The sequence below is a fragment of the Hemicordylus capensis genome, chromosome 1 (genome assembly GCF_027244095.1).
Source record: "Hemicordylus capensis ecotype Gifberg chromosome 1, rHemCap1.1.pri, whole genome shotgun sequence".
In the NCBI taxonomy this organism is placed as follows: domain Eukaryota; kingdom Metazoa; phylum Chordata; class Lepidosauria; order Squamata; family Cordylidae; genus Hemicordylus; species Hemicordylus capensis.
Window position 1 is genome coordinate 257,130,498 of NC_069657.1, and position 25,713 is coordinate 257,156,210.

A 25,713-nucleotide genomic window follows, 5' to 3' on the forward strand; every position below is an offset into this window, starting at 1 on the left:
CATGCAAGCTCCTCTCCCCTGCACCATGTGTGCAGAGATGCAGAATCCATCTGCATCCCACTAGATAGATAGATTAGAGATCCTAACTCCTCACTTTCCTATCCAGAATGATTTATAATGATTTGAAACTATGCACTGGCTCCAAGTTATTTACTCTCAGCACACATGCATGCCTAACTAAATTCCGCTGTGTTGTGCCCCTGTGCATGCTGCTATAATGAAAAGGGGTTTCTCCTACCAGAGAGAATTCCCAACACCACTGACCTGCCAAAGTTCCCCACCACCACCGGAATTGCTGCCCCAAGATCAGTGGATACACTCCCTGTCTCCCCATCTCCAGATGAGCCCAGACACATTTATAAACAGAATTTTAAAAAAATCACCCAGGGCTAATTAGAACAGAAGCCACATTAAATACCCACCCACATGTGAATTCTTAGGTCAGGAAATCTGGCCCTCACCATCACTGTCCCCCAAATGGGCGACCCCCTTTGGTGTCACCCCTTTGGTGGCGACCCCGCCAGTGGTGGGACCACTGCCACAAGCAGCGTCCCTTTATAGGCCCAGAGATTACCACCATGGTCAGATGGAAAGCAGGGACTGTTGAGTCACTCCTGGGCCACGATCCTGCAAAGCAGCCACTGCCAGAGGCCACAGTCCCACAGGTCAGGCAGGGGCCCGGCAGATGGTCTCACCCTCTCCCTCTCCTGCAGGGAGAGAGTGACACCGACACACAAGCATTTTGGCCGCCCTCACACCCAAAACCTGGGCTAAGAAGTGGGCTCTCTAAGTGGGCTTGCTGTCGTGCCACCAAAGGTAGCTGCATGGCTCCCAGAGGCACACACACACACCCCAAATCTGGGCTGGGCTTGCTTAGCCTGGTTTTCAGTGCACATGTGAATATCGTAATTGTATCTGCACTGTTGGAGATCCAATGTGTGTGTTGCCGGGGGAGGGGCATAATGGATTTGCGAGCACTCTCCGTGCGTGCTTGTAAAACTCCTCAAGGTTCTGTGAACATTCTCAAATAATGCTCACAAATTCCCAGAGGTTTTCAAGACAAACAGGAGACTTTCCTCATTTCTGTTTTAGCATGATCTGAAGTAAAAGAAATCTGTTTATAACACATTATCTCATCATTTTGTTTAAAACATTATTTACTGCATACCAGTACTTCATACCAGTAAATAATATGATATGAAAGACTGTGAACTTCACAGTCCATGAATGGACAGAGTAGGTGGACACTGGAAAAAATAGAAAAATTAGGATTCAATAACACATGGCACAGATTTTCAATTCAGAGTAATTAATCACTGCATCCTACTGCTTTGAGGTCAATAAAATAATCAGTAGGTGATGTCAGTGGCTCTTGCTCTACAGAGTTATAGCATTAATGCTGAACACACCAACCTTCATTCTAATCCGTTTATCTATGATCCCAGGGGTGCAGTTGTAAAAAGGGGAGATAAAGAGTCACAAGGGCCTCTAAGTGCATCATATCTTACCAAAAAAAGTGTTGTCCTCAACCTTGTAAAAGCCTGTTCAAATTATAGAGTGGACAGATGGTACAGCCCGCTTGGGACTATAATAGAAGAGGGCAACCAAGATGATCAGGGGCCTAGATAGAGCATCTTCCTTAAGAGGCAAGGCTACAACACCTAGGGCTTTTTCATTTAGAAAAAAGACGACTGTGGGGAGACATGATAGAGGTCTATAAAATCATGCATGGTGTGGAGAAAATGGATAAGAAAGAAATTTTTCTCCCTCTTACCTAACACTAGAACCAAGGGTCATCCCATGAAATGGATTGCCAAAAAATTTAGAACCAACAAAAGGAAGTACTTTTTCATACAACACATAATCAACTTGCAGAATTCTCTGCCACGAGATGTGGTGACAGCCAACAACCTGGATGGCTTTAAGAGGGGCCTGGATAACTTCATGGAGGAGAAGTCTATCAATGGCTACTAGTTTGTGGGCTATAGGCCACTTCCAGCCTCAGAGGCAGGATGCCTCTGAATACCAGTTGCAGGGGAGGAACAGCAGGAGAGAGCATCCCCTTACCTTCTGCCTGTGGGCTTCCCAGTGGCAACTGGTGGGTCACTGTGTGAAACAGGATGCTGGACTAGATGGGCCTTGGGCCTGATCCATAAGGGCTGTTCTTATGTACTTATGTACTACTTTGAGATATACTGTATAATATTGTACTTAGCAGAATCTAAGACTAGATCCCCCCACCCCAGCTATTTGATGTTAGAGTATTTTGGGGGTGGGGGCATCTTAAATCCAGGTAAATATGGTAGGTAAGGGATAACCTGCTTGAATGTTCCTCTAACAAAAACACATTGCATATAACACTTTGGCACATCAGGGAGAAGAGCTTCTTTCTGTGCTGCTAGAATTTTATAGGGGTGTGCACGGAACCGGTCCGGCACTGGGGTGGGGGGTTCTAAAAAGAATAGGGGGGGGCTTTACTCACCCCTTCCAAGAAAGTCCGTATTCTATGTAGTAATCGGGCGGCAGGGTGCCGCCCGCTTCAATCTCCAGCGCGGGCTCCTTTTTGTAAACATAATCGGGCGGCAGGGTCGCTCCCAGTCCCTGCCGCACGCCCTCCTCAACTTTAAACTTCAAGCCGAGCAGGCCTCCCTCGGCTGGCAGCCGCCCCCTGTAGGTATCAGGGGGTTCCCCCCTCCCCGCCGCCCCCTTCTTGAAAGATGGTCCCCCATTACCAGGGGACGGCAGGAGAACTCCCTGCCGTCCCCTTCCCCCTTGCCGGCTGGGCTGCAACTGGCTTCTAGGAAGCCTTTTGCGCGCCTGCGCGAAAGGCTTCCTAGAAGCCAGTTGCAGCCCAGCCGGCAAGGCAAGCGGACGGCAGGGAGCTCTCCCGCTGCCCACTCGCTACTTTACTTTACTTTAGCGAGCGGGCGGCGGGAGAGCTCCCTGCCGTCCGCTTGCCTTGCCGGCTGGGTTGCAACTGGCTTCTAGGAAGCCTTTCGCGCAGGCGCGCAAAAGGCTTCCTAGAAGCCAGTTGCAGCCCAGCCGGCAAGGGGGAAGGGGACGGCAGGGAGTTCTCCTGCCGCCCCCTGGTAATGGGGGACCATCTTTCAAGAAGGGGGCGGCGGGGAGGGGGGAACCCCCTGATACCTACAGGGGGCGGCCGCCAGCCGAGGGAGGCCTGCTCGGCTTGAAGTTTAAAGTTGAGGAGGGCGGGCGGCAGGGACTGGGAGCGACCCTGCCGCCCGATTATGTTTACAAAAAGGAGCCCGCGCCGGAGATTGAAGCGGGCGGCACCCTGCCGCCCGATTATTACATAGAATACGGACTTTCTTGGAAGGGGTGAGTAAAGCCCCCCCCCTATTCTTTTTAGAACCCCCCACCCGAACCAAAACCACCCCGTGCCGGACCGGTCTGGAGGCCTTTAGAATGGCCTCCGAACCGGTCCGTGCACATGACTAGAATTTTATATTCAAGGACCTTTGAAATAAAAGAACACTCAGTATCCTCTCATTCTACTTGCATTCTAAAGTGGTGATGTTCTAAGAGGGCTCTATCATGTGCTTTTTTAAATTACATCAGTTCAAACTTAAAGCAACATCTCTTCCTACTCAGGTACAAATACTTGACTACATACATGTGACTTCCTACAGGTTTGCCTACCTTGGAAAGCTATTGTGAAAATAATTGAGAGATGTATTCAGCTCTGAAGCCTTTGGATTGGATGGGAAAGCAATATAAGCAGACAATTTTTCTTTCATTTAAAACAGTTACCTGAGCCCTATTTGTACGTGGTGTTCAACACATGAACACACAATAGTTCACCTCCTGTTTGTACCTGGATTTTAGGGGTCTGTACTTAATTTTCAATTAATTTTTGAAACTCAATGAACTTTTTGAGAACCTATTAATTCTGAAACTCAATGAACTTTTTTCAATGAATGCATGTACAATCATTCACCAAAAAACATGCACATGTGTATAGACACCTGTAAGCACATACAACATAATGTCCAACTAAGGCTCCAGTTGTTACCAATGCCCTGCTCAAATAATGAATTTGATAAAGCACTGTCTTGACTATATCTCTGGTTAGCAACTATAGTTAATAACATTTCCCCCTAAACCAATAAGCCTTTCTAACTTCCATGAATCCCAGCGCAAAATCTGTCTTCGCAGTTCCATTTAGGTCATGTTATCTTCCTTGATCTTGTGAAACCAGTCCACAGTGATGTTTCCTCATCAGGGCTAATGCATTGGATCCTCAGGCCGCAGGCTGATTAACGAGGTAGGGAACTAACATTCAATACCCTTTATCACCTCAGCTAAACTTTAGGTCTGGAAGTGGACAGTTTCTTTATGGGTGGTACTGGTGACAAGCACACCAAAGCCCCCCTTGTTTTCTATAAAGGGGTGAATTGAAAGATTAGACTGTCAGGCCAGCAAGAGACCTCATTTTTCTTCTGTGCTGCATAGGTTGCCCCTTACTGCAGCCAACATTTGACTGGGATTAATTTGTCAGGGTTGGTTGTACAAAGGAAATGAAGAAATGGATTGCCAATTACAGTTAGTCTGCTTGTGGAATGCCCCTCAAACCAGTATCATTCTGCAATAGTGACAGCTTAGAAATAAACTGTGTTTGGTTCTATTGAGCAAAAAACTTAGTCCTTAGTGTATTTTAAAGAAGCAGAAAAGGTGAATAAGGTGAACTTCCTCTCTCTTTTAACCACTTCAGTGAATTGTTGACATATACTCCTGACTTGCAGGTAGATATGCAGGAAGTCTATCCATGTTTATTTCAGTCAGCTAGTTAAAATGCATTGAACCTCTGACTTAAAAATGTAGCAATGCAAGAAAGTGCACTGGAGATTTATTTGCAAGCATATCACCCTGAACAAACTTGAAGGGGGATTTAACATGTACAACACAGATGCTAAAGAAACTAAACTACAATTCGATTTTTGGCAGAAGCTGCTAAGGGTCCACACAGACCTCCCCTCACCCCAACCCCACATTACACAACCAAAAATGAATTTCAGCACTTCCTTTCCCCAAACTTTATGAGTTTAATTACTTTAATACCCTTATTTCTCTAGAGAAATTTACATTCCCACCAGCGTTCCCTCTAACAGGGATTCCCAGATGCTGTTGACTACAGCTCCCAGCATCCCCAGCTGCAATAGCCTTTGCTTGGGGATTATGGTAGTTATAGCCAACAGCATCTGGGAATCTCTGTTAGAGGGCATACTGGTTCCCACTGAATATTAATAATGAATCTTTACTCATCTTTACGAATGAAACACAAAACAATACTGGAGGTGCCAACTAATGGTGTCTGTGGTCTACATTCCATCTCCAGCAAAAAGTGAAAAAAAGTGGTGACCAGCAGTGGTTTTTTGCATCTAGAATAGTTACCCTTTGCATGAAATGTGAGCACTCCTCTTTGTACTGCAGTTTTAGAAACACGGACAAGAAGCTTAATCCAATCAACTGATTGCCCAAGCACATAAACTATTTTTGTGGTGTGTTCTATACAGACTATGAAAAGACTACTACCAGACTACATTCCCACTGAAACTATCACCCTGTTTATTCTTGTATCATAGAGAATTCCTTCCCCAACTATATCCCATCCCCAACTATATTGTCCAAAGGTCACCTTTGTATATACTCTTGACCAGGACAGAGCTATAATAGGGGGCACAGATAACAGAGAACCCGTGCTGCCCTGCTACCTCACTAACCTCTGGGGCCAGCTTACTTTCCCATTCTTCTCCCTGTGGTGTGGTGTACTGTGCTGCCCGCTCCAGTGGTGTGCCCCAGCTCTCCAGCGGTATGCTTTTGCAGCCCACTGCTGCTTCCTGCTCATTCCCAGCTGTGTACCGTGTGGCTGGCACAGCATGCCCTTGCTGCCACCACCACCACCACCATTTGGAACATAGGAAGCTGCCATATACCAAGTCAGACCATTGGTCCATCTAGCTAAGTATTGTCTACACTGACTGGCAGCGGCTTCTCCAGGGTTGCAGGCAGGAATCTCTCTTGGCCCTGTCTTGAAGATGCCAGGGAGGGAACTTGGAACCGTCTTCATGCAAACATGCAGGTGCCCTTCCCAGGGCGGTCCCATTCCTTAAGAGAAATAACTTACAGCACTCACATTTCTAGTCTCCCATTCAAATGCAACCAGAACAGACACTGCTTAGCAAAGGGGACAAGTTATGCAAAGGGGACAAGGGGACCAGCTCTCCTGGAATGAGCTGCTGCCACTGCAGGGGGAGGCTTTCCATGAGAACGAAAGGCACCTATGCCCTGCCTACACCACCATTCTTGACTTTCTCCATCTCCATACTCCTAGCTCATAACTGCTCCTGCACACAACTATCCACCATAGCTAATATTGGTGGTGAGGTAGATGACTAGAGCACAAGCGGAGAAAAATGCAGCATGAATTTGAAAGGTCGCAACGCAGAGCACATTTGAAGATCTATGTTCAGGCAGTGCAGGCAGCAAAGAAGTGGTTCTTTTCTACCCACATGGTGTCCACAAATATGGTGTCCATGGTGTCCACCAGCTGAATTGTCTAGGGTCATGAGGGGGCTAGAATGTGTCCCCTCCTTCTTGAAATTTGAACTTGGAACCATCAGTCACTCGCTATGAAGACTTCAATGACTTTTTTGTGGATAAAATCTCTCGTATTTGGGCCAAACTGGATTCCACAGTTAACTGTAGAGCCTACTGTGAAGGTGTCCAGCAACTCCTCTTTTAAGATTTGATTGGATCACTTTCAGTTTGTTATTCCTGAGGATGTGGACAAACTGCTTCAGACTGTGCATCCTACAGACTGTTCTCTTGACCCTTGCCTTATCTCATCTGGTAACTGGATAATCATAGAGGCTTTTAACTGCGATTAATTTTAAACTGTTTAATTGGTTTTTATTTTATGAGATTGTTTTTGTTGTATTTTAAATTTTATTGTATTTTAAATTTTTTTAACAGTTTTACTATCTTTTATATTGTGTTTTAAATTTTGTACACCAATTAGAGATGTACATATTAGGCGGTATAAAGCAAGAGCAAATGAATGAATGAATGAATGAAAAGTAAATATTTTAAAATCCAGTTGCAGGCCGTTCAAATTTTGTGAGTATCAGTGGAAGCAGGCAAGAAAAAAGAGAGACCATAGGTAAAACATATTTTTGAAATTCATTTAAAATATTCCATTAAAGAGACAAAAATGTGTCATTTGCATCAGTTTTTCAAACTAAGGCAAGAATGCCTTTTTTAGTTTCACATAAATATTCCTCATCCAATGTACAATTTATCATGCTTTTTTCATTTGCAAAATAATATGATTTACAATTTTTATTGACCACTCCCTTACAACAAAGCTATGAGACACTTTTCCCTCCCTGTAATAAAAGTGGTGGGAAAGGGAGGACTTGAATCCAGGTCTCTCACATAAAAGTCCAACTGTCCATCTCTGGACAATGTTGGCTCCCAAAATTAATTCACTCAAGTGTGGTAAAACCCATATTTCATTCTTGTCACTGAATTTGATTTGCTGCTGATACATTAGCTTTCCTGGGTGTCACCTCTCTAGACAAAAGAAAGGTGAAAAGGTTCACAGTAGTCAATAGCACACAGTACATTAAACAGGTGCTGGAGAGATAAAGTTAGAATCCTCTGCCAGGGTTGAAATGCCCTGTCATTAGCACAAGCAAAATCCACTGAGAGGAGGTTGAAGAAGCAGCAGAGAGAGTGCACCATCTAAATCTGCTTCCTGGGCTGGAAACAGTACTAGTCATTCATTAGAAAGAACTATGCGGAGTCTCATTCTTCCGTTGCCTCAGCTGCACTTGTCCTTTCCAAAGATATTGCAGCTTTTCCATCTAATGTACTATAGTAAAAGAACAAAGTACAATGAAAGAACAGAAGCACAGCTTCTCCCAAGTTTGGGGCCGGAAGGGAAGGCACTCAAAAATGACTTCTTTTGTGTATTAATAGAGAAAGCAGCAATCAAGATTTTATCAAGCGGTTTATAATGCAAAATTCACTTGCATGCCATGTTCTGCACCTAGATATGTTAAGCAACTTGGATCACTGCTAAAATTCAGACATTTTTAGAATAAAAGTTTTATTAATACAGTGATGTGGCACCAGTTGGCTTTTGCAGATATGTATGCTGAAATTTTTACAGCCTTAGCTAGGTCTTCCTGCACCAAAATACATTTCTGACAGCTCGCCAAAAATGTAGTTATCTAGATTCTTGTATGTGCTCCAAACTTCAGTACCTAATTGAGCCAGTTTATGAATTATCCATCAGAATTGAGTTCTGTCTGCTATGAGCCTCTCACATTGGTATAATACTTGCAGTATAGCAGGAGAGGGCCTCTATCAGCTGAGAAACCAATACTCAAACCTGCCTTTCTGAAGCAAAGACAACATCTGAAACTCACCCAAAGGGCTCTCTGGGTCTAATGACAGACACTCATATGTGGGGAAAATAATGAAATAATGTTCATGGCAAGAGTTAGATGCAATGATTACACATGCATTTATTTCATTGCATGCACCCATAATGTACATGTAACCGGCCGCTGTGGGCAGCTGTGGCACTCTAGTGCATCTATATGCAGTGAAAGAAACACATGTTTCATTGTCACTCAGGACAATATATAGGCAGTGTTCATGTTTGTCCTGCACAGGAGTGTTTTCTGTGCTTTCCCACTTGTAAATATAGACCAAGGGGTTGCTTGAGGTAGCGTATGAACAGGTAGCCTACACTAACAGAAGAAAGTCAGAGAAATTTGAGAAGATCTAGAAAGACAGCATTCTGGATTGATGTGCAGCCTGAAAAGGGATTCTGATGCTGGCAAGAGCTCACTGGGACACCCTCCAACACAATGCTCACTGGAGAAGGCTTATTTTAATTGTTTCTGCTGGTTTTTGTTTCCTCCTCTTTCTTTTCTTGCAGCACAAAGTTCTTGAATGTGGAGAGACACAGGTATGTTATTCTGTAGTAACCAAACATTCTAACAACAAAAAAGAAAAGGCATAATATTTGAAGGAGCCCTCAGGGATCAGGTGGCTGTCTCAATGCTCTTGGCAGCCTGGACCATGCCCATTTGCGTGTGACATCACACACAAAGGGGGCATGGCCTGGGCTGCCGAGAGCCCAAGCGAGCTCTCCCCTCCTCATTTCAGGCAGCGTTGTCTGCCTGATAGGATGTTTTCCCCTTCCTCTCCCTCAAGAGAGGGAGAGAAAGGGGAAAACGTTCTATCGGGCAGTTGGAGCTGCCTGAAATAACTAGTGGATAGTTCGCCCGGGCTCTTGGTGGCCCGGGCATGGGAGGGGGGAGTTTGCTCTGGCCTCCTATGGAGCCCGAGCCACGGGGCTTGGAAGCCTTTTTTCATTGGCAGCTCGGGTTCTTTGAACCCATTCGCACAATGGTGGCTACGCCCCTGCCAAGCGCCACAGACCAGATGTAGAAGGGAATCACCTCCCTTCTCTGACTACAACTATGTTTACCCCCCTTCCCATTTCAGGCATTCAGAGAAGTAATCCCATACAAAAGGCCCTTTACCTCATATGACCCAAAAAACACAATGAAGAGCCAACTGTGGCAGTCCACCTCCCTAAATCCCCTGCTTTTGCTGCCTGCCTGGGAGTGCTCAAACTAAGGGGTTGTCAAGTCTGCGGGGCTGAGATCTTGCAGATCACAATAAATGGCTGGTAGACTATGGACCGGGTCTCACAATCAGTGAGACCCGGTTTTAACCTGTGAGCGGGAAGAGCAGGCTAAGCCCGCTCTCCCTGCTCACGAGCGGGCAGGGAGCCCTGGGTGGCCGGATCGGCTGCCCACACGATGGCTGGCCCCAAGACAGAGCCGCAGGGGGGTCGGGGGAGCGGGGGCCGCGCGGCCCCCACAAGCCCCGGTATGCCCTGCACAAGCTCGCAGGGCATACTGGGGAGACCCCCGAGCTGGGAGGCGGCTTTTCACCTCCCAGCCGAGGGTCTACTCATGAGTAGGCACGACGCAAAGCCGTGCCACGGCTACTCACGATGGTAAAAAGCAGGTTTGCTGGAGCGCTTGCTCCGCAAACCTGCTTTTTACCAGGGGTTCTTGAGTGGGTTTGCCGCTCAAGAACCACCGGGCTCAGCTGCGAGCCTGGTGGTTCTTACGGTCACCAAAAATCAGGCTAGCCTCTGCTAGCCCTATTTTTGCTGATCGTGAGAAGCGCCCCTATGTTTGGCTTCTGGACACTTGAAGTGCAATAAAGAAAAAAACAGAAGACAAGTTCAAAACATGGAGCTTAAGAGGATATGTTGATCTCCTTTGAGCAGAATACTTCCATGAGAATGGAAATAACAACAACAACAATCACCATGCTCCCTCCCTCAGTGTTTTTAAAAAACAACTAAAAACACATCTTTTAAAGAGGCTTTTTAATGCCCCTCCTGTGGTTTATCTGGTATGTTCTTTAGTTCGTATAAGTCTCAATTTTTAGCTTTAATTTTTTTAAATCTGCAATTTAATACTGATTGTGGTTTTTAACCTGACTTTTAACTGATTCACTTAATTTGGTTAATTTTATTGCTTTTATTGTATATTGTATCTATTTTATTGTTGTGAGCTGCCCCAAGAAGTAGTGTACTGGAGGGGCCAGATATAAATAAATAAAATAAACAAACAACACAAAAACAAAAAGATATCAAAAAAAGAAAACCAAATTCTTAGATGAGAGGCCCTGATCTATACATTCTTAGAATATATTCTGAGAATAGTTTTCAAAAAATATGTATGCCATCTTTTGGAAGAATGTTTGGGCTTTTAAGGGAAATGGCACTCCCAATTTTTGGAAAATGAGATTTTCTTCAGCATACCTATTCATTACAGGGGTGGATCTTATCTATGGGCAAGGCAGCAGTCATCTTAAACTTCTCAGTCAGCCATATTGTCTCTGCCTCCATTTTGTGTGCCTACTGGCTCCCTCTGTTGTTCCCTGCTGCTCTTGCCTGCAGCCTGCTGCTGCTTTAAGAGGTGTGAGGGTGGGCGATGGTAGCACAGAACAAATGAAAAGCCTCAGATCTTTTAAAATATTAATGTTAATAAAGCACAAGCCAATAAGCATGCTGAGTTTTGTTTTTGCAAAGTGGGGGGGGGGTCCTAGGACCACCCTATAAACCAATCAGCGAGGGACTAGGCTGACTGACTTTCCAGGGAGCCAGTCAGAGTGCCCAGAGGGTGGCAGAGTCTTTTTCTTTTAGCAAATCAGTATTATCCAATCACCATTTTTGTTAGAGAGCAGGCAGGCTCTGGATGTTGATAAGTCTGATCTTTTGCTGGCCTCTTTGTGTTTATTTGGAGGAAAGAAATGGAACTTTGCTTTCTCTCCCTTCCTCTCTGATCTGATCTGTATGGAAAGCATTATGGCCCATTCCCAAAATGACATGCCATAAAGCATTGGAAGGAACAGCAAACTGTAAGACTGGACTAATTAGATTAGAAACTGGCATAAGAAGCCAGAAAGTTCTTTTAAGGAATATACATGGAGGCTAAAGAACTGAGTCAGATAGAAGTGACAAGAGATGATGTTATAAACTGTCTGGAAAAACTGAAAACTAACAAATCACCAGGGCCAGATGGCATCAATCCAAGAGTCCTCAAAGAACTCAAATGTGAAATTGCCGACCTCCTTGCTAAAATATATAACTTATCTCTGCAATCGGGCTCTATACCAGAGGACTGGAGAATAGCAAATGTAACACTAATTTTCAAAAAGGGATCCAGGGGCGATCTGGGAAATTACAGGCCGGTTAGCTTAACTTCCATTCCAGGCAAATTGATGGAAAGCATCCACAAGGATAAAACTGTAAAGCACATAGAAGAACAGGCCCTGCTGGGAGTGAACCAGCATGGCTTCCGCAAAGGTAAATCTTGCCTCACCAACCTTTGGGAGTTTTCTGAGAGTGTCAACAAGTGTGTGGATAAAGGTGATCCAGTTGACATAGTATAACAGGATATCCAAAAAGCTTTTGACAAAGTCTTTCCTCATCAAAGACTCCTGAGGAAACTTAGCAGTCATGGGATAAGGGGACAAGTACATGTGTGGATAGCTAACTAGTTGAAAGACAGGAAACAGAGAGTAGGTATAAATGGAGAGTTTTCGCAATGGAGGGAAGTAAAAAATGGGGTACCCCAGGAGTCTGTACTGGGACTGGTGCTTTTTAGTTTATTCATAAATGATCTAGAAGTAGGGGTAAGCAGCGAGGTGGCCAAATTTGCAGATGACACCAAACTCTTTCGGGTAGTGAAATCCATAACTGATTGTGAAGAGCTCCAGAAGGATCTCTCCAAACTGGGGGAGTGGGCGACCAAGTGGCAAATGCGGTTCAGTGTTGCCAAGTGTAAAGTGATGCACATTGGGACAAAGAACCCCAACTTCAAGTATATGCTGATGGGATCTGAGCTGTCGGTGACTGACCAGAAGAGGGATCTTGGGGTCGTGGTGGACAGCTGGTTGAAAGTGTCGACTCAATGTGCGGCAGATGTTTAAAAGGCCAATTCCATGCTAGGGATCATTAGGAAGGGGATTGAAAATAAAACTGCTAATATTAAAAGGCCCTTATACAAAACTATGGTGCAGCCACACTTGGAGTACTGCGTACGATTCTGGTCACCACATCTAAGAAAGGACATTGTAGAACTGGAAAAGGTGCAGAAGAGGGCAAGCAAGATGATCATGGGCCTAGAGCACCTTTCTTTTGAGGCAAGGCTACAACACCTGGGCCTTTTTAGTTTAGAAAAAAGATAACTGTGGGGAGACATGATAGAGGTCTATAAAGTCATGCATGGTGTGGAGAAAGTGGCTAGAGAGAAATTCTTCTCCCTTTCACATAACACTAGAACCAGGGGTCATCCCATGAAACTGATTGCCGGGAAATCTAGGACCAACAAACGGAAGTACTTTTTCACACAACACATAATCCACTTGTGGAATTCTCTGCCATAAGATGTGGTGTCAGCCAACAATCTGAATGGCTTTAAGAAGGGTTTGGATAACTTCATGGAGGAGATGTCTATCAACGGCTACTAGTCGGAGGGCTGTGGGCCACCTCCAGCCTCAAAGGCAGGATCCCTCTGAGTACCAGTTGCAGCGGAGTAACAGCAGGAGAGAGGGCATGCCCTCAACTGCCGCCTGTAGCTTCCAGCGGCATTTGGTGGGCCACTGTGTGAAACAAGATGCTGGAATAGATGGGCCTTGGGCCTGATCCAGCAGGGCTGTTCTTATGTTCTTATACATGGATTTGTGAGTCCAAACTTCTCTTCAAATAATTGCAGAAGGGGCTTTCCATGTAGGTGTGGTGAATGTAGAGAGGAATTGATTCTTTTGGAAGAAAAATAATTTTTTTAATCCATGTGCTATGCAGTTTGCTAACCATGTTTTTTTCTGGATTGTGGCCAGTATATGTAACATTAATATGTCTACTGGGGTTATGGTTCATTGGGCAAGGATTAAGGATGTGAACTCTATAAAAAACATTTGTGACTTGCTACGATGGACAAGACTGCTTGCTGAGTGACAAGATGGCTTACTAACCCCTGCTAACTCGGCAGAGAGGCACCTTTTAATGTGGTGAATCTCTTTATTTATCAGGGGGAAAGTAACTGGCCATATCCACACCCAGCACAGTACCTCCTGTGACTGTTGCTGGTGACTGTCTTATGTTTATTTTTAGATTGTGAGCCCTTTGGGGACAGTGATCCATCTTATTTATTTGTTATTTCTCTGTGTAAACCGCCCTGAGCCCAGAGGCATACCTAGGGAAAATAGCGCCTAGGGCAAGCACTGAAATTGCGCCCCCTGTCCAAACATCTGACACCCATCTTTCAGATAACTTTATTATAATATCAGCTGAAAAATATAATTCAAGCTCATTAATCTTTTAAAATTTCAAAAACTATTTAGCAGTGGACGTAGCCAGACCAAAAAATGCTGGAAAACTACAAATTTCAGTATGCTGGGGCTCATGAAATACCCAAATACTATCTGGAGGTGTACTTGGAAAACTAAACAGAAGTGCCTGTCTAATTCTCTACTATGCATCTACTAGCATCACTATTACATAAGTTTTAAAAATAAATAGAGAATTTGACTTTTCCCAGATACTCTGAAAATAATTAAAGGATATGCAGAGTAAACTGTGTCACTGCTTGGAATATATTCTAGTCTTTCAGAAAGACAGTTAAAATGAGAGGAAGAGAGCAAGAAACTCCCAGTGGGCCTTAATACTAAGGATTTCACACTGATTCAAAGACAAACTCACCATTAATAACCATATTTTTAAGCCACCGCATTTAACTCGCTTATCACAAGAATCAAAGTAAGAGCAAATGAATACAATCCTAGCTCATAAGCTTCAGCTCAGTATTCACAAGCCCTGATTCTCTGTACATAGTGCCAAACTGAATATGTGTACAGTGACTTATATTATATTAAATTAATTTTTTTTACCTGTAGCCCCTTTGGGGCGCTTCCTATAGGCGGGGGGGGGGGTCTGCAAAGGTTACCCCTCCCACTGTTGGCCTCTAGGGCCTCACAGAGACCATTTGAGCATGTGCAGTGGCCATTTTTAAAAATAATTGGTTTTTTTTAATGGCCACTGAAAACAAAATGGCCACCTCGCATGCTCAAATGGCCTCTGTGAGGCCTGGCATGTCCTAGGGCCTCACAGAGGCCATTTGAGCATGTGCAGTGGCCATTTTGTTTTTGGTGGCCATTTTTAAAAAAAAAAATTAAGAATTTGTGCTCCTTCAAGTGGCGCCCAGGGCACGTGCCCTGCCTGCCCTGCCCTAGATACACCCCTGCCTGAGCCATTTTTGGAAGGGCGGTGTAGAAATTGAATGAATGAATGAATGAATAAGTTGCAGGCACCCAAGGTGGACAGAGAGTGGCATCCAGCTGTTCAGCAGGCATGGAGTAGGGAGAGGTGTCTCCATGCATCTTTGCTTCCCATTGTGTCTTCTAAGTTACAGGAGATGGTTCATAGCTGCAGCAAGCATCACTGAAAAACTTGTGATTTTTCTATTATTTATGTATGCATTTTTTGAAAAGGCAGGCAGAGCTGCTCTTGCAACTTCAGAATACATTTAATCTACACAAAAGCAGCCTTTTGTAGCTGGTCTCTGCTTTACTTGTGCCTTGTACAGTTTGTGTGTGTGTGCTTGTTTTTTGATCCTGCTGTGTTAGATATACATCTACACATTACTGTAGTCCTGTTAAACATTATAAGGCCACTGGTGTTTTCCATATTTCTCTGTATTTCTGCTGACAAGCAATTGAGATGTGTGTGTGTGTGTGTGTGTGTGTATTTTGATCCCACGTCTAAGCTTCAAATCAGCACTTTGCCAGTTATTGCTAAGGAACCTGTCTACTCTTGGCTCTGCCTTAGCAGCTGCCCACAAAGGGCTCCCCATCTCACTACCTGTTGCTCCACTCATCACCTGCCCTACCTATTGCCTCCCCCAGTCCAGGAACCACCAGCCGCCACTGATTCATTCATGTCATAAGGAATACATATTCATTAATGTCATAGTGGTGCAAGTTAATGAAAACCTTTGGAGCTACATCCCACAATTATAATGTCTCTCTCATATTTGGGGGTCCCCAATTTTGTGTGTGTGTCTGTCTATCTATCTCCAGGCTGTATTCTATCAAGTTTTCAGTGCTGCCCCTGAATTAAAACAAAATTATGTGATTCTCCCTCCACCTCTTGTGGAGAAGGCAGAATGTGATATAATGTGAGACGCAGCTATTTTTATATTATGACAATTCCGATGAAGTTTGAGATTTATACTAGAATGGTCGTGAACCAAGGGACCAATTTGCCAGGAAGACAACACGAACTTATAACACATGTCCCATGTACATTACACGATAAAACAGCAAGAACAAGAAGACTGTGCCTATCGAAGCACTAAGCTTAATGCCTAAACCTCCTTCCAGAGTCTGCAAGTCTGCTAAATATATCCTATCAATGCTAATTTTAGATGGCTGAGAGTTAATCAATGGACACCCTGCTAATAATATCCAAGCATGTAGAAAGTATTCTAGAGAGAAATGGACTGAGGCTAAGAAGGGAACAGTACGGAACACAGGCAGCATGCCATCTAAAACAAGATCTCTGTTAAATAATTTATGTGACAAATTCTTATACCGAGTAGCTAATTAGATTGCTAAAATACTTTGAATATTCTAGTAGACACCAAGCAGCAGTTACTCTCTTTAATAACAACGTTAGAAACAGTCAATTCATTAACCATTTCAAATGGGTGTCCCATAGAGAATCTCAGAACGGTTTCTCAGTTTATGGACAGCATTGCACTGTTTATGACTTGTGGTGGGTACAATGAATGGCATGGGGATGAGGGATCTGGAACATGCCCCCTGCAAACTGAGCAAAGAGGCACCTTTCAATACGGTGATTCTCTTATATTTAGCAGGGGGAGAGCAACTGGCCCTCTCCAACCCCAGCACATCTCTTCAGTGGCTGCTGTTGGTGTCTTCCGTATGTTTCTTTTTAGATTGTGAGCCTTTTGGGACAGGGAATCATCTTATTTTTTATTTATTTATCTTTCTATGTAATCTGCTTTGCAAACATTTGCAAATCCTGACTACAATTCTACATATTTGCTGTACATGTTATGTTGCACAAACAAGCACTATGAGAAAGCCACCAAAAAGTGATCAAATAGATACAAATGAAATCAGAACACTTAATTTACAGGGCTGCAATAAGGAGTGGGTATGGAAGTGCTTTGGGCTGAAGAAAAGTGCTACAGAATTGCCAAGGAGTAGGGCTGTGCTTTGGAGCATTCAAAGCCAAGTAATAAATGCCAGCTCTTTGGAACCACGCAGAGGCTGACTCCACACAGTACTGCACATTTTCAGTGGCAGAGGGGGAGGAGTGCTCCTTTACAGGAAGCAGACTCCTGTACGGGCGACAGGTGTGCTCAGAGGAGTAATTTTTTCAAACACCTTCTCCACACAGATCTATGAAGAAAGGGCTACACTTCCCAGTGTTCCCCAAAGCACACCTCCTGGTGCTCCCCACATGCCTTCACAATAGTTCCTGAGGCAGTATGAGGCTCTGCTTCTTGTAAAAGAGACCCCATGCACAGTGCAGCACCACATGGAGACAACTTACAGGAAGTGGATGTCTCCACATGGTGCCAAAAGGCTGGTGTATATTATTTGGGTTCAGATGCTCTGAAGCACAGCCTTACTAAGCAGCATTATCAGTATTATAAAAAGATACAGGCTAAGGAGCATAGCAAGCAAGGCCAGTGTCAGACTATTTTGCGCCCTAGGCAAGCCTAAGTACTTGCACCCCCCACTTGCACGCTGGCCCCTACACTCTGTGTACCTCTGAGGTCTGAGCCCTAGGCAGCTGCCTAGTTAGCCTATTGGTAGCACCAACCCTGATAGCAAAGAGGAACTGCCTTAAGAACATAAGAGCCTAAGAACAGCCCTACTGGATCAGGCCCAAGGCCCATCTAGTCCAACATCCTGTTTCACACAGTGGCCCACCAGATGCCGCTGGAAGCTACAGGGCATACCCTCTCTCCTGCTGTTACTCCCCTGCAATTTGTACTCAGAGGCATCCTTTGAGGCTTGAGGTGGCCTTTAGCCCTCCAACTAGTAGCTGATGATAGACCTCTCCTCCATGAAGTTATCCAAACCGTTCTTAAAGCCATCCAGGTTGTTGGCTGTCACCATATCTCATGGCAGAGAATTCCACAAGTTGATTATGTGTTGTGTTAAAAAGTACTTCCATTTGTTGGTCCTATATTTCCTGGCAATCAATTTCATGAGATGACCCCTGGTTCTAGTGTTATGTGAGAGGGAGAAGAATTTATCTCTAGCCACTTTCTCCACACCATGCATGATTTTATAGACCTCTGCCATGTCTCCCCGCAGTTGTCTTTTTTCTAAACTAAAAAGGCCCAGGTGTTGTAGCCTTGCCTCAAAAGAAAGGTGCTCTAGGCCCATGATCATCTTGCTTGCCCTCTTCTGCACCTTTTCCAGTTCTACAATGTCCTTTTTTAGATGTGGTGACCAGAATCGTACGCAGTACTCCAAGTGTGGCTGCACCATAGTTTTGTATAAGGGCCTTTTAATTTTAGCCATTTTATTTTCAATTCCCTTCCTAATGATCCCTAGCATGGAATTGGCCTTTTTCACAGCTGCCACACATTGAGTCAACGCTTTGAACGAGCTGTCCACCACGACCCCATGATCCCTCTCCTGGTCAGTCACCGACAGCTCAGATCCCATCAACGTATACTTGAAGTTGGGGTTCTTCGTCCCAATGTGCATCACTTTACACTTGCCAACACTGAACCGCATTTGCCACTTTGTCGCCCACTCCCCCAGTTTGGAGAGATCCTTCTGGAGCTCCTCACAATCAGTTATGGATTTCACTACCCGAAAGAGTTTGGTGTCATCTGCAAATTTGGCCACCTCGCTGCTTACCCCTGCTTCTAGATTCTTCTTAGAATGTCCTACAGTGGCATTCGAAAAATAAAGTGTGGACCATCGGTAAGTATCTCTATTTTGCGCTCTTTGTACATTGATCCCTTTGATTGAACTATCTTGTTCTTTGGCAGTTTAGCTATCACAGCAGCTCTGACTTCCTTGACTTCAGAAATAAGTCAAGAGGAATCAGAAAGTCTGGTGCATATGCTCTGCCAATAGAACTTGGAGCAAATATGGTAGTGGTAATTATGTTAGGTCAGAATTAGTGATATATCTGGGGCACATAATCATCTCAGGGGTTCATCCCTTCCTTGAAACTACTATAAGCCAAGCCCATAACTCCATAAAGGTTTGATGGATCAACTTGTAATGGGTTCACCATTAACCAGGCCTTCTTCCAGGCCCCATGTTTCTAATGCAATATTACAAAGGGGGAAAACTAGTGGTGGAGAAATATAAGAAGACCCCTGCTGAATTAGACCAAAGGTCCATCAAGTCCAGCATTCTGATTCCACAGCAAGCAACAAAGTTGTTTTCTGAAAGCTCACAACCAGGGTGTGAAAGAAACAGCCCCCCTCACCTGAGATTGCTTCCCAGCAATAGGCATTCAGTGGCTAACTCCAGGCTCAGAGGCAGGGCAGCAACAGCAGAAGGGAGGGAGAGTTAAGATCCTTATAGTTATTTATACTTATTTATGTATTTGGATTTTGGATAGTCATATATGTATTTGGAATAATGTAAAGAAATTGTTTTGTTGTAATGCTAAGGAGCTCTTCTGTGCTGATTCCTTTGTTTAGCTAATTCCTGCATAGTTTTTAAAACCCCTTCTCGTTTCCCATTTTAGTAATCCTTTTTCTGGACTAAAACACACACACTCCATACCACCTGACACTTTAGCATTTCTCATAGGGAAGGTGCTCCAATACCCTATTAATTTCATTTGCCATTTTAAACACAATTTCTAGTTCTACGGAGGGTTTTGTTGTTGCTTTTCAGCTGGAAAGAACAGAACTGTACACTGTATTCCCAACATGGCTGCACTATAGATGTGTATAAAGGTGTTACAATACCAGAACTTTTATTTTCTATCATTTTCATTGAGCTACACACCATGATCTCTTTCCTGTTATTTGTCATCAGACCCCATCAGTGTACATGCTATGTGAGGACATTTTGCCCCAATATGCAAAATGGGCAAAACTTAGTGTCAGTGAACCTCATTTGCCAGTTTTTGCCCATCACTTGGTTTGCAGAAATCCTTCTAGAGCTCTCTACAGTCTACTTGAAGAGTTGAAGTTTGTCCTATGTCTAATGGATCATTCCTATCCACATGCTTGTTGACACTTGCAAAGATCTGGAAAAGGCTGATAAAGCAACACTTCCTTTTGCAGAAGGAAAATTTCTCTCTCAGTAAATGTTACTCTTCTATATATTTAATAACTCTAGACCAGAAAAATGTGTTCCACTGATTTACTCATTACAAACATTAAGCTAACTGGGGTGACTATTATTTAAATATGAATATGATTGTAACACCTAATCACTCTCAGTAAGTCTGGGTTTATTCTACTGAGCTATGGAACATCTGTTGTATTGTCAAAGCATCACTTTCTTCAATTGGGCAAGTGCCGATTAGAATCACTGCAATCAACTAGCACATTTAGAGTAAGGAAGTAATTCACCTGTCCACCTCTTTCTTTCTTTTCTTTTCTTTTAACTTTAGTGACAAATCCAGATGCATACTCCTGTTACTATACCAGTAATTTAATTTCCACAGATCACCAGGGAAGCATAATGCAATTTTCATCCTGCATCTATAGGCTGGGATTCAGTTGCCTTGTAAGAATTTTCCAATGGGAGTTTCTATTGATTTACACCAATGTTCAAAAATCAGTATCAAGTTCTTTATTTCAAGCTTTTAAAATGTTATGAGTATAATCTATAAGGGGGTTCTTTAAATTTTGAAACATGAAATAATCTTTTTACTGATGCTTGGCACGGTGCCTTACTGGCAGGCTGCCTCTGGTCTTTTAGTAGCTGAAGTCATTTAAGCGAGAACATCCAGAATTCTAAGAACCTGGAGATGGAGCTTTAGGCAAGCACTCTGAAAGGAAGTCAGACTTTTTCTCCATCAAACACCCTTCTGTGAAGTTGTTTTTAGCCAATAACTCTGCAGGTGGCTATTTTTTTCTAACTCTCTCCCCCTCTATGAGAAAAGGAGTGTTCTGGAAGTATGAAAAGTAAAGCATTTCTGACCTCCAGGTTTTGTCACTAAAACATAAGATGATAACTTCAAGTACATCCAAGAATACACCAAGCACAATAGCATTTCCCCCACTGGAATCACCCTGTAACCTGTGCAACCGCAACAGTTGCTTCAAGATAAACTTCTTTCTATAAACTAATTCTTATATTCCATCAAAATAATCTGCACATCACCACAGAAATAAAGATAGCAAAATCACATACAGGTTTTCTCATAAAGAGAAGATTGTTCTAAAACAGAAAACAGAGTTGTCGGTCTCCAACCCACATTGCTAAGCACAAAAAAGACGTCCTTACACTCTATGTGGATTATGCAAATCCACCTAAATTTTTATAAGCTAAGAAACATTGTTAAACTGAAAGGTTCAGGGCAGACCAGGGGAAAAACACAAGCTTGTACCATCCAGATAAGGAATTGCTTCTCTCATATTCACGTGACCAAACCATGGTTTGCCATTATGTCTGAATTGGGTAATTGTTGGAAAGCAGAAGCAAATACTTAGCCTACTGAGGGAGGAGAACTGGTTTTGTGGGAGCAAGCATGAATTGTCCCCTTTGCTAAAAAATACTCCACCCTGGTTTGCATTCAAATGGGAGACTATATGTATGAGCACGGTAAGATATTCCCTTTAGGGGATGGAGCTGCTCTGGGAAGAGTATCTAGGTTCCAAGTTACGTCCCTGGCATCTCCAAGATGCTGCAAATATGTGTAGACAATACTGAGCTAGATGGATTAGGGGTCGGACTTGGTATATTGCAGCTTCCTATGTTCTACTTCATGGACAGTCTGCTTACTTTGCTACAGAAATGTGTGAGGACTGGCATGAGACAAAATTTTCTGCCAGTTTCAACTATATTCTGCCATATAAAATTATCCTCCAATGTGGATTTTCAGAAGCACAAAAGTCAAAATGCACTGTGTGATGCTGTGTCAAATAACTAGAATGTATTTTTGCATGCTAGTTATCTCTTCAAACTCCTTTAAATCAGTAGACACGCTTAGCAGCAGTTCTAGGAACAGTAGAGACATGTCAAAAGGACAGATATCAAGTATACTCTTCATGTGGGTTTTTTTTGGGGGGGGGAGGAACCAATAACAAATCCAACACAGAGAGAGAGAGAGCTCTAAATGCAATTTCAAACCCTTCCTACTGTCCTAATTAAAAGGCAAAGAATACAGCACAAAGAAGAAAGTTTGTGTGTTGATTTTTTCCCCCAAAGATGCAATTAAAAATATGCTGTGTAATTGAGCAGTAATGAATAATGAAACTATGCACTGCTTAAACAAGACTTAGGGTTGTAAAGCTCGTCTGGAGCTACTCAGGGACGGGCCTTCTCCATTGCTGCCCCGAGGCTTTGGAATGCGCTCCCTAGTGAAATAAGAGCCTCCCCATCTCTGACATCTTTTAAAAAGTCTCTAAAGAAGCATTTCTTCACCCAGACTTTTAACTGATATTTTGATTGTTTTAATGTTGTTTTTAGAATACTGTTTTACAATTTTAAATTGTGTTTTAAATTTCTTGCTTTTAAATTTTTTTGTTTTTGTTTTTAATTAATGTTTTACTTTTAATCTTGTTGTAAACTGCCCAGAGACATAAGTTTTGGGCGGTGTAAAAATATGATAAATAAATAAATAATAATAAAGAAAGTCTTAGACCTGCATTTTTAGGTCTTCCTGCGACCTGAAAGGGCAGAAATCTCAGGGCAAGGAGCCAGAATTAAGGGTAGTTGCCCCTCCTCCAGATTGACCCAGTCCCATTTAATTCAATGGGGCTTAGTTCAAGGTAAGTGGCTATATGATCGCAACCTTGCCAGAAAAAGTCCTGCAGATGCCCATGAGACCTTGCTCTGTAGCTTGAGAGCTTTTACTATCCATTCTGTTCCCCCCATGCCCATCAGGTTCCACCCTTGATGCACCAGACACAGCCAAGCTTTTCCCTTGACCTACTGAATGCTATTCTTTGCCTCTATGAGAAGCACCTAGGTTCCACCTCCTGACCTGCCTGGTACCAGCCTTTAGTTCCTAGGCTCAGCCCCCAGTGTCAAGGCCAAGCCAAATATGACATGAATCATGACCCTTTGTGTGTTCATTTTTCAACTGTGGATCAGCAGCCACAGTGGCCACCAATCAGGTTTAGGATCACAGTTGCAGGGACAGGGAATTTAACCCTCCCCCCACTCATGCCACAGTTCCATCAAAAATGCTCCCCGCTCTCCGCTGCTGCTATTTGCTTCAAGAAGGAAGCTGCCAAAGGCAGCTTTCCTTACTGGCAAGCAACAGCTGCAAATGGAGGGAGGGGTATTTGTTTTTTAAGCAGCGTGATGTGAAGGGAAAGGCTAAAATGAACCCTCCCTACTTGCCATGGTCCTGATCCTGATCCCACCCCCACCCCACCCCACAGGCCATGGCTGATCTTTTCAGCCTCAAAAATAATATCATGATTAACGCCATATATAGTTTGGCTCTCAGTCTGAGCCTGAGAGGCCATGGCAACCCCAACTCAGCTAATCCTACCACAGAACAAGAAAAATTACTTTAAAAAGTGCTCTGCTAAACAATGAGAGCCTCTGAATTCTATGTACCGCTATTTGTATATTTTTTATCTTTATTATGATTAGGAAACAAGTCTTCTGTCTCTCACAGAAAAACACCGAAGTTATCTTTGCATTTTATTTCTCAACCAATTCCATGTACCATGTTTAGCTATAAATGAGTGGGGGCAGGGGGATGAAAAGCACTTATTTTCAGTAAGTGCTTTGTAGCTTATCACATATATGCTCACAACAAGCTGCTGGACCTCCATGGTTTTAATTCAAGATGCATAGGACCCAGTTTGCAGAAGCATGGCAATGTGTCATTTTCCTTAGCACTCTATTCATGGACTAAAAACAAACCAACCCAGTATGAACATATGAATCTGAGTATTGGTCCATCTAGTCCTGTGCTGTCTACTCCGGTTGGCAGCAGATTTCAGTATTTCCAGCCTTGCTTACTGATATTCTGATGGGGCTGTGCCAGGGATTGAACCTAGGAGTTTCTGCATGCACTCGCACTGAACTATAATGGCCCCTAACACCACATCTCACTCATGCCATAGTACTGCTGTGCTAACACCATGTGAGTGGTAGTAGTAACAGGAGCACAGAGAGCTTATTCACTGGTGTAAAGTTAAACTTTATAACTGCTTACAAGGTTGGAGCAATCATTTGTTTCTCCTTGTGGCAACGGTTGTAATTTGCTAGCACAACACAGCCCACAAGCTACACAAAACTCATGGAACAGAGTTCTAGAACAAAACACGCTCCAGCAAGCTAACCCAACAGCAAAAAAGCCCTTGTTTAAACCAAAGTTGAACATTTGTTATGAAGAAAAATTGCTTGAATGGAAACTTTATAATGAGTTTTACATACCATAAATTCCTGTTGAAATACATGGGAATGCCTGCAAGACAAAAACCAAGGCGTAGATTAGATTTTTCGCTTTAGAACCACTTATTATAGAGAAACATTTGGACTGAGGAAACCACAAGCTGCTTAGTGGAAAGCAATCTCTACATTTAAGTCAGCAGGGCCTGATGAAACACACCCTAGAGTGCTCAGAGAAGGAGTTCAAGAAACCAGAAAGCCGTTCACAATTTTCTTTGAGAACTCCTGGAGGACAGATAAAGTCCCCCAGCTCCTTGGAGAAGGGTAAACATATTGTGCCTTGCTGAAAGCGAAAAGGGGAGGGCCTGGGGAATTTTCTACCAATGAAATTGACTTCAATAACTAAGAAGCTATTAGAACAATTACAAAACAATCGATTTTTAAGTATCTAGAGGAAACTAGGATGATCACCTGAAGCCAGCATAGATTTGTTAAGAGCAAACTAGCTTCTTTCTTTGAGAGGGCAATCCATTTAGTAGATAACAAGGATATATATCTTGACTTTCAGCAGTGTTTCTCAGGAAATTCTCAAACAAGCTGAGGAACAGATTTTTTTCATTTACCACATTAGTATCCCATTGTTCCTTTTCCCAGTACATAGCTTTCTCCCAGATTATAATCAGAACAACCAAGAGTGATTTGCCCAAGGTCACTCAGACCTTACAACTGAGTGGGATTTGAACCCTGATTTCATTGTTTCAAGAGTAACCCAATATTCGTACTACACCAACCTGGAAATTGCCTTGATGGTTGGGCAGAAAAGCCTCACCAACATTCCAATCCTATACTATATTCCCAGCGCTGGTGCTGGGACCTGACCAGTGGGCACTGCAGCATTAGTGCTCTGTTAGAGTCTCTAAGTCTTTGGAAGATGAAAAGAGAAGCAGGGTCTCTGAGGGTGCCAGGCAGGACATCCGAGAGATCCCTAAATTGGTGCAACAATGCACTGGCAAAAAAATAGCTACAAAACACTGCAGGGACATATACAAGGAAGTGGTGCTGAGTAGGGATGTGCAAAAATCATTTTTGAAATTTGATTTGTGCCCAGAACAAATAACCCCTGATTTGTTTTGCATCCAAATCTACCCCCTCCAAATCACCCGAGATTCGATTTGTATTTCCTTTGATTCTATTTGGATTTGAACTGATTTGGACTACTTAATAAGGTCCTAGGTACACAAAATTTGGGTGGTGGGTTGGTCCCCATGGGTGCCACCTACCAACCAAATTCCAAAGCACTGCGGCACTTGGTTGACATTTAATGGATTTGTTTAGGTTTTTTTTATTGATTTTGAACATTTCCACCATAGGAAACAATGGGGATTCGAAGTTGCCATATCCTAACCCTAAAACAGATCCCCAGTTTTCTTTTTAAACAAAAAACAACAACAACTAAGCTCTAGCCCTTGTAAAAGTGGAGTTATGGAGCAAATGTGAGGTCATTATTTTTCAAGTGTTTGGATTCTTTGGTGTATAATAACTTTT

At 43.3% G+C, this 25,713-nt stretch overlaps 1 protein-coding gene across 5 annotated transcripts in view; it reads right to left on the bottom strand.

Annotated features, from left to right (window-relative positions):
• Positions 1 to 25,713, bottom strand: part of MACROD2 (mono-ADP ribosylhydrolase 2) — a 1,527,488-nt gene that overhangs the window by 592,134 nt on the left and 909,641 nt on the right. For all 5 annotated transcript variants that reach the window (XM_053284588.1, XM_053284587.1, XM_053284586.1 and 2 more), the window contains one exon: positions 24,214 to 24,244. In XM_053284588.1, the coding sequence (XP_053140563.1) occupies positions 24,214 to 24,244 (31 nt within the window). The remainder of the gene's footprint in view (positions 1 to 24,213; positions 24,245 to 25,713) is intronic.